Source organism: Pteropus medius, unplaced genomic scaffold (genome assembly GCF_902729225.1).
Source record: "Pteropus medius unplaced genomic scaffold, Ma_sr-lr_union100, whole genome shotgun sequence".
NCBI classification, from domain to species: Eukaryota; Metazoa; Chordata; class Mammalia; order Chiroptera; family Pteropodidae; genus Pteropus; species Pteropus medius.
In genome coordinates this window covers 5,107,258-5,116,836 of record NW_024348242.1, presented here as the reverse complement: position 1 = coordinate 5,116,836, position 9,579 = coordinate 5,107,258, and the positions used below count along the sequence as shown (strand labels likewise).

General features: G+C 54.1%; 1 protein-coding gene across 1 annotated transcript in view; it reads right to left on the bottom strand.

The window, feature by feature from the left end:
- The window catches only part of KDM2B (lysine demethylase 2B), a 103,713-nt gene extending 96,019 nt beyond the window's left edge, over window positions 1-7,694 (bottom strand). Inside the window, 4 exon segments of the mRNA XM_039879384.1 lie at window positions 2,039-2,085; window positions 3,319-3,397; window positions 6,275-6,419; window positions 7,472-7,694. Coding sequence (XP_039735318.1) covers window positions 2,039-2,085; window positions 3,319-3,397; window positions 6,275-6,419; window positions 7,472-7,504 — 304 coding nt within the window. The 5' untranslated portion in view covers window positions 7,505-7,694.
- Between the last annotated feature and the right edge of the window lie 1,885 nt (window positions 7,695-9,579).

The following is a 9,579-nucleotide window of genomic DNA, read 5'->3' as shown; positions in this document are numbered from 1 at the left end:
CACACCAATTAACTGAGATCTTTCTGTCATTGGCGCTCTCTCTTTACAGTCAGTGGTCCTGCCTTCTGAGTATCTGTTAACAGGCTTTTGGGTCAATTATTCAAGCTGGATTATCTGACACACCCACCAGTCAGCTGTCTTCGTCCTCCACAGGGCCCGCCACCGGAGTCGGCTCTTAGAAAACTTAAAACCAGATCACACCACTTCACACCCACTAGGATGGCTATCATCAAAAAGACAGACTATAACAAGTGTTGACGAGGCTGTGGAGAAATCGGAACCCTCAGACATTGCTAATGGGAATGTAAAATGGCACAGCTGCCTTGAAAAAAACGGTCTGGCAGTTCCTCGGGAGGCTAAATATAGTTACCGTATGACCTGGCCATTCCACGCCTAGGTATATATACCCAAGAGAAATAAAAATGGATGCCCACACGTGAAAGCTGGCACGTGAATATCGTAGCATTAGTCATAACAGCTATGAAGTAGAAACAAACAAAACGTCCATCAACGAACAAACTGATAAACCGTGGTCTGTCCACACATACAATGGGATACTATTCAGCTGCAAATGGGGATGAAGACCCGATACTTGGACACTTGCTATGACACGGATAAACCTTGAAAACGTGATGCCGAGGGAAAGAGGCCAGACACGAAGGACCGCAATATTCTACGATTCCAGTTACCTGAAATGTAACAGGCAAATCCACAGGGGCAGAAAGCAGATCGGTCGTTGCCAGGGGATAGGAGTAGAAGGGAGTTAAGAGGTACAGGGATTATTCTGGGCGTGATAGAAATGTTCTGGAATGAGACCGCGGTGATGGATGCACAACATTGTGAATGCACTAAAAACACTCTAAAATGGCTAAGTGGTGAATTTTAGAACATGGGAATTTTCTCTCAACCTTTAAAAAAAATGTTTTAAGCCCCGCCGCCGCCCCCCAAAAATAATCAGATTGCATAGCTACGCCCATCATGGCACTTTAAAACTCCCACTGGCTTTTCATCACCCTAGGAGCCAAACCCGAATTCTCCACCTGGGCCTCTGAGACCCTACATGAACTTGGCCCTGTGATCTCTCCCCTCTCCTACTACTTTCCCCTTTGATCGTTCCATTCCTCCCATACCCCCTGATCTCTGCCCTTGCTCATCCCACAATCTGGAATGTTCTTTCCTACGTCCAGGTTCTCATCAGTCAGATCTCTGTCAAAATATCCTGCATCCATCACCCCACCAAGGCTCTCCCCGATCACCCCTTCTAAAATACAGCTCCATCACACTCCACGTCGTTATCCTGCTTTATTTCTTCATAGCCCTTATCGCCCTCCAAACATACATATTTTTAAAAACAGTTTACTTCTCTGTTGCCTGCCAACTCCAACCAAGAGGGCAGGGAGCTTGTCTGTCATGTTCGCAACTCTGAACTTGCCTGCCATGTAGAAGCTACCTGAGGAACACTTCTGGAAAGAACAGATCGATCAAAAGACTTCCTGTAAAATCTGAAACGCCGCCCGCGGCCTGGTCAAGAGCCCCGAGCACCGAGAGAGCAGTCACACTCTGCAGGTGCTCAGGGAGTCAGTTACTCAGCACTCACTGGGCACTCAAGGGCCAGGCCTGCCTTAGACCTGCCTAGAACCCCGAGGAGGGAGGAGGAACGAACGATCCTTCCCATGGAGAGTCTGACCGTCTTTCGGGGGGTCACGAAGCACAAGGTGTTTACCCAGCAACCCACAAACAAACGCAAAGGCGAGATAGAAGATTGTGTCACTGACACCCAAGCTGGAGGCTAGGATCCAAATCGGCCTCGTCAGACTCTGCACTGGCAAGTACCGTCTGATCCAGCCTCCCAGGGCTTTGCAATCTGACCTGTTCTCCACAATGGGACGGCTGCAGCTGAGACCAGCTCCTGCCTCCTCCCACGGGGAGGTTTTCCAGAGGCAGTTAAAAATCTAAACAGGCAGGTGGTGGGGCGCCTTCCCCCTCTCCTCCTTCCTGCTTCAGCATCTCTGAGCTGCGCACACCGCGGGCAACTTACCCACTAGGAGTTTGACATCTCGGACTGTGAAGTCAGGGTCAGGCATCCTGGAAAACAAGGAGCAGACACTTGGTGAGAAGCTAGAAACAACAGTTAGACCGACCCAGCTCTGGGAGCAGGGGGGTCGTTTTTCCAAGAGGGTTCCCTTGCTCTCTGTTTGGGAACCCAAAAAGACATAACTCAGAGAGAGGGTGAGAGACCGGTTGGTGTTTCAAGGGAGGGTCACCTTCCTCACCCCAATGGGTAAACCAACCCCCTCTCCCCAACACGTGAACTCAGCACTGCTACGGAAAAGAGAGGGGACATCTACTGTCCACCCACTTTTCCAGAAAAGACTGAAGTGTGATGTCATGGGTAAGTGACAGAGCCAGGCACTCATATACCTGTTTCTTTCAGGGTGGGAAGCTCTCTCTGTCTCTCCCTCTAGAAAATACCCTCCATAATGAGTTGTGTGGAGGGTCGGAGGGACCCCTTAAGTTCAGAGAGAAAAAAGACACCTGTCATACCAGAACCAGGGTACGACAGGTAACACAGCTGTAATGACTGTGGTGACGTTCACTATCGATTAACAATGACACTAAAGGTTTAATTTCTACCCATAGGAATGGGACTCTTGAGCAAGTCTGGCAGTAGGTGCTGGAGAAGGTGGCATTGTGAGATGACACCCTCAGCCTCCTCCCCGCCCCTGCCCAAGGGGCGGAAACCTGTTCTTCCAGCCCGCCTTCCGGATGTCTCCCCCACCTGGAGCTCTGACAGATCTCTAAGAGAACATAAACCAAACAAGACCCACTGCAGAGGCAGGTGTTGGGGCAGGCTGAGAAAGGAGGGGACACAGGAGCCTAGCATCCCAGGAGCCACCCTCCCCACAGAAAAGGACCAATTTCCCACAGCCAGGTGCCCCGCCTCTGGGTCTGGAGGCTGGCCAATTTCTTCCTAACCCAGGCCCTGCCTCAGTTTCCTGATTTTTTTCTAGGGGGGAGGCACGATTCACTTTAGGAAGTCAGTCCATGTAACTGGGGTCAGTCAGGAAAAAAAGTCGACACTGTTTAATCAAGCCCCCTTACAGCTTCTCTGCCCAAATTCTCTGAAAAAAAGACCAATCTTTGGAGAGTTTTTCCCCTTTGTCAGGACTCGAACGAGAAGATACTATCCCCCAGATAATGAATGAAGATCCTTCTCAGTGATGAGAGGTGGAGAAAAGCAAGAAAAAAGTCCATCCCAAGCTATCAACTGCGTTAAGGAGGGAGGTGGGGAAAAAGCTATTAATTTCGGCAACTTACTTAATTCCCAGTCCATCCTTTTCTCGAAATATCAGGGGAACTCTGAGCGCTTCTCTCTGCACGTACTCGTAGTTGAAATCTGTTTGGATATTGGAATCAAACGAGTTGTTTAAGTCGTGAAGGAGTGAATGAACCACAATCAATTGGTTAGGGGAAGAAAAAAGACGGAGGAGGAAGCAGGGGTTCTACTCGACGCAGGCACCACCTCTAGGGCAAAAGCTCCCTGGAAAATGACAGGGAAATGAATTAGATTAGGCAAAGCCGGAGAGAAGCCATGCCAACTATCGGCTCCTCTCCCGACTCAGTCACTCCCGGCATGCCCCACGGGTCAGAACTTGTCAATGAACAGCCCAAGGCTGGCGAGGACCGGGGAGGGAAAACTCATGAAAGAACTCCACGCAGAAAGAGCCCCAGCTAGTGCTGAGAAAAAGGGACAGAGAAACGCATCCTAGGCTGAATTCGGAAATTAAAGGGACTGCAAAATTGAAGAACGCCACCTGGGAGGATCTGAAGGCCCAGACAGGAGGCTGGGAGGAAGGCTCTCATTGTAGCCAAACATCAGGGAAGATCTTATTGTAATATCCTGCGTGGTGAAGGGGAGGGGGGGAAAGCCGGTTTCCCTGGAAACTGTGTATTTGGTGCCAAAATAACTAGGGAACTGGGCACAGCTTTGTCATCTTAATAGTGAAATTCTGCTGTAGCCATCGCAATACTTGCTCCAACCGGGTAACCGAGAGGGGCTGCCCCCCAGGGGAAGGCTGTGTGCAAAGGAGACATGGCGAGACCCTAAGAAAATTCACAGCGTCCTTTCTGTCTGGGGTTCGTCTAGCGTAGACCCCAAAATCCTTACCCTAAATACGGAGGTGAGGGAGGCTGAGATACACCCTCACATCCCCAAACCCTCAGGGGATGAAAGCAACCCCACTCGGCAGGGGTGCAAGGCCTCCCTGGCTCGTGGGAAGGGAGACGGAAGAGCTCGCAGGCCACAGAAGCCCCTGCCCCAAGCAAACAGTTCTCTGGGGCAGCTCGGAGGGGGAGGAGGCCAAGGCAGCTCGGCTCAGAGGAGAGGGTGAGAACAAAACCAGAGCCGGGGAAAGCCCTGACCTTACCGGCTCAGATCCCCAGGGGCTCACAGTGAATGGGGATTCCTAAGGATTTAAAGGCAGAGAAGTTTAAGAAGCTTCTAGTTTGAATCCAGGCTAAGGGCTCCTTCTGTTTCTCAGCTCCTCCCTCTGAGTTTTGGGGCCCGATCTGAATTAACCACCAAAATCCTAGGGCCCTCCTCTCCTTTGAAAGAAGCCTGAACAGCAGATTCAAGGAATCTTGCTGAACACCATTCCCCGCCCCCCTACATACACCCGCAAGGCCCACCCCCCAGGTCAGCTTCAACTTCCTCAAATGAGCCTGAGAAAATGATCTGGGATCCTGGGCAGAGAGTTTCCTTACAAATGACTAGGAAGAGTTTGCATATTGTTTTCTCACAGGATCCGCCAAATGACCACGGGAAGAAAGGAGAGGAATTAAAATCCCATTTGTGCTAAGGAAATTTAAATGCAGTTGAGAATGGCCCCTGGACTGTGCAATGACACTCAACACCAGGCAAGCTGGCAGACATTTCTTCCTCCCTCCCCCACCACCAAAGCCCAGCGCCCCAGGAAACAGTGGGCACAAAAGAGAAACTTCCAAAATGCAAAGCCTGGACAGTCTCTTCCAGGGACTAACCCCACAGCCCCAGCCACTCACCCGGAACCTGAGGTGGGAGGCGCTGCCCCAGTCATCAGCTCACTGAGGGATGGAAGGGTTTTCCAAGCGGGGTAAGGGATAAAAAAAAATTGGAACCGGAATAATATAAAGGAAATTTGAATATCTGAGGGGGGAAAATGAACTCAAAAACCCCAGGAGAGCAAAGGGAGATGCCCAGGTAATCGGGGCACCTCCAAAACCCGGATCCCACAGTCAGAACCACTGTAATGGACTCTGAAGGCCTCAGACCCGAGCCAGAGCATCACCACCAGGCCCGGAGGACACCCCCAGACACCTTCCTATCCTAGAGTGAGGGAAAAATTTGGGCCCTGAAGGTCTCAGGCCCGGGTGGCACCCCAAAGCTCTAGAGGCTTCCCCAACTTCTGCTCTAAACTGGCAACGCCCATAAGAGGACCAGAGCTCTCATCTAAGGCCTGTTAAGAGACCCCCGTGTCCCAGAGGGGTGCCCCAAGTCTTTGCTTCAAAGTGCCAAGGGAGGAGGAACTCAGCCTTAACCCTGAGGGGAGAGCACCCCCTTCCCCCATTGGCCGCTTCAAGCTGTCAGGGGTGCTGGGCTAGAGGCCTCACGCTTAGCTTAAAGTGGGAACTCTGGGCCAACAACTCGGGGCTCCCACAGACCCCGCTCCAAGATGACAGAGGCCACCAGGTGATGGGGTTCCGCAGACCCCAGGCCTGAGTAGGCCTGTCACTCAGTGACCCCCAGGCGCCCCCGGCGCCAGCGCCTAACTGGCAGGGCCCAAAATGGCACGGGGTTTGGGAGGCTTCAGGCCTGGGGGGCCCTCACCCCAATGCCCAAGGGGCACCCCAGTCCGCCTCCAGCCGGGCAGCGCACCTCATGCAGCGCAAGGAGCTGGGAAGGCTCCGGGAGGGGTAGAGCGCCGCGCCCCCGCCCTCCCTCCGTCCGCCCGTCAGTCCCCAGATCACTCGGTCTGCCAGACCCCTGGCTCTGCCCACCTTGGGGCTGGTGGTGGGCGCGGGCCCGGCCTAGGCCCACGTCCGGCCCCGGTTCCCTCCTGCCCTCCTCCCTCGCCACCCCACCCCACCCCACCCCCAGTGCTCGGCCTCGTTTCGTCACCGGATCCCCTGGAATGGGGGACGCGGGCGCGAAATACGAACCCAGCCACCGGCAGTTCCCTCCCCACGTGCGCTCGGCCCGCGGCGCGGAGGGCAGCCCGTGGAGGGGGCGCCTCACCTTTGCCCTCCATGGCGTGCACGAAGTCCCCCTGATACAGCTGGCTGCGCAGCTTCTCCTCCAGGCTGAAGCCGCGGACGCTAACAATCTCCTCCACGTCCGACAAGTCCTCGTTCTCGTCGTATCTCTGGCGGTCAATCGGGCGCTGCGAGGACCCAAACCAGAGAGCCCGGGACGTTACTGGGGGAACTGAGAGTTGCCTCTCACCCTGGGCCCAGCTCGAACAGGTGCAGAAGCCGCGCGCCCCCTGCACCCCACTACTGCGACCTGAGCAACTTTGCGCAAATGCCAAAGATGCTGAAAATCCGGATAACGAGAGGGGCCCGCACCCCCAGGGTCTGGCTGCACCTTATACAGGGCACTCCCCTCCTGCATCTTTGGAGGCCATGGAAGGGACACCTGGGGGGCTCTCCCTTGTCCCCCACTCCCGAGAGGTGTTGAGTTTTGCCCACTCGGTCGGGAGCCTGGTTATGTAACCCGCGAAGGGGGCTCCGCGCACGGGCTGGCGGGGCATTTGTAGGCCCCGGGAGGAGCCGCCGCAGCGCCCGGCTCCGCGCTAACAGCAGCCCTGGCGGCCGCGGCGGCAGAGCCGGGAAGCCGGAACCGGGGGCCGGCGGCATTTCTAAGACTGGAGCCGCCCCCGACCTACCGGGGAAGCTGGAAAGCTGTAATGGAGAGACTGAGACCCCAGCCGCCCCCGCCGACCGACCGCCGGTGCGAGAAGAAGAGGTGGGGGAGGGGGTTCGGGGCTTGGGAGAGGGAGAGGCAGACCGCCCGCCACAAAGCTCCCATCCGAGACCCCAAAACGCACCAGCAGCTGCCTCATCTCCCCACAAGCGCGCGCGCACACTCACTTCCTAAGGAGACTCCCCCGCCACTCCCGCATCCCCTGCCTCCTCCCTCCACCGCCCAGCGCCGGGCCCAGCAGCCCCCCAGATTCCGGGCGAACCCCGAGCCCGCTCTGCCCCCGTTCCACGCCTTTCCCCGCTACCACCTCCCCACTTAAGTGTCTGAGACTCTGAGCCTCACAAGGGACTGGAGGAGTAAGCTGCTGGCTTCCTTTTGCATGCAATTTATTATATTTTTTCCGGTCCTCTTGCAAAATACAGAAAAGGAGAGAAAAGGCAGCAAGAAACAACAACAACAAAAAAAATAGATCTATCATATACCAGATACAGATTTGGAAAAGCTACACACCAATCTTCTTCCAGAGTCTTTCTCTGCCTCCATTTTTTTAGGAGAGTTCACCAATTAATTGTCAACACTCCTGCCCCCTGCATTTTGGCGGAGGGGGGAAGGAGAGAAGACCAAAGAAAACAAACCAAAAAAATAAATAAATAAAGCAAGCCAGAGCCGAGATCTACAAAGTTTTGCACCAACACTTAAGCAGATCCGTTGCAAAGTCCTAGGAAACCATTTTCAGCAGTTGGGGGAGGCGTCGACGTCATAATCCCGGAACATTGTTGCCGATCGCGCTCAGAGCCCGCGGCCGGGCTAGTGGGGGGGCACTCGGCTCGGGACGGGGGTGGGGGCGGGGGCGGCGGCCCGAGGAGGTGTGGGGCGGGGAGGGCGCCCGGGAGGCACCGGGCGCCGTTAGCGCCCTGGCATCGCTGTTTTGTTGCTGGGTCACGAGTACGCCTCTGCACGCAGGCGCCGCCGCCGCCCGGGAGTTGTGTGCAGAGCTGACTTTTGGAGGGCTGAGTTGCAGGCGGCGGGCGCATCCAGATGGCGGGCAGGGAGGGAGGGAAGGAGGAGGGGGTGGGGAGGGAGGTGCAGATTTGCACGGCTGGCCTCAGCGGGAGGCGCGGAAATGCAAGCCGAGCTTGCTGGCATGAAAGCCCCCGGGGCTTGGCACCCCCCAAAAAAACGACCCTCCGACTCAATCCCTGCCCCTATTGCCCACAGCCCCCACAGGCTACCCCTCTTCCTCTTCCTCTTCCTTCAGCCACCCCACCCCATTACCTACGGGGCCGACCCAAATTCAAAGCATTTTAGGTGTGTGTATATATATATATTTTTTTCTTTTCTGCTGCATGTCTTTTTGGGGAGAGGGGGTGATCCGCCGGGACCCCCATATGCGTACCTACGCTAAGGATGAGGCATTTGGGGGCTCGGTAAGAAATTAACGCAGCTCCATACCTATACGGACTACATAACTTCTAAACTCCCGGAGTCAAAAGATATGAACGCACGCACACACACACACACACACACACACACACACACACACACACACGTACAGGAAATACATCCAGACCAGAGCCTTTTCAGATCCAAGCTGACCGGAAGACGTTGCCTTTCATTCATTCATTCTGCCCGCGTCTGTGGAGTCCTTTGCTAGGCGATGAGCTCTGGAACAGAAGTTGGACATTTTTTAAAGGTCCTTGCGCTCGACAAGAGAAGGAAATAGATGCTCAGGAGTGAAATACCGAGAGAATTGGATCTGGCGCCTCCTAACGCAGCTGGCAAACAGGCGGAGGGTAAGCCCTTATTGGCCGATTATGAGAAAAGTTCGGCCAAAAGATGCAAGGCGCTCTGGGATGGGGCGCGGAGAACTCTGGGCACTCCTTGGTTAATCCTACAGGGCTTTTGGGCGGAGGTATGGGCACCTTCTACACATATATGTTGTATCTTTAGATCTGGATACGTTTCCCTAGCTACATACCTAGCTCACTGTGACCACCCCCCGAAAGGCATCCTAAATGTGATGTAATTCCATCATGAACAGTCAGGTCGACTTTGGTTGTGAGAAAATCTGGCCCTAAACAATCCTCTAGCCCAACTAGGCCGTGTCTTGGGGTTAAAGATTAAAATGAGATGGCATGGCACTCGGACTACAATAAAGGAACGTTATAGAGGCTTATAGCAGGCTTTGCAAAAAAAAAAAAAAAATTCCATTCTTTTATTTCTGCCATTAACTTGATGGGATAGTTGGAGCAGGTCATTTTGCAGATAGGGAAACCGAGGCTTGGGAAAGTTATGAATCTTATGATTGTATTGCCCTCATGTCGCTCCCATGTCAACACAGCAATCAGATATGTGAAGAGGAAGTGGCTACCCCATCAGAGATCCGATGTGAACTATCAGCTCCATATCGATTACCCTAAGAGACAGCTTCTCCCCCTTACCTTAAAGTTTCCTGTGCTACGTTTTTATACTCCGCCCCCACCGGCACCAAAGACTGCTCTTAGAAGTTTGTTTTAATCCAAGTCCACTAGCTGGCAAATATCAAAAATTATTTCACGTTGGCTTAGTGGGAGCGAGAAGGGTTTTGCCTCTGGCCTCTGTCAAGAAGCAGAGACCAT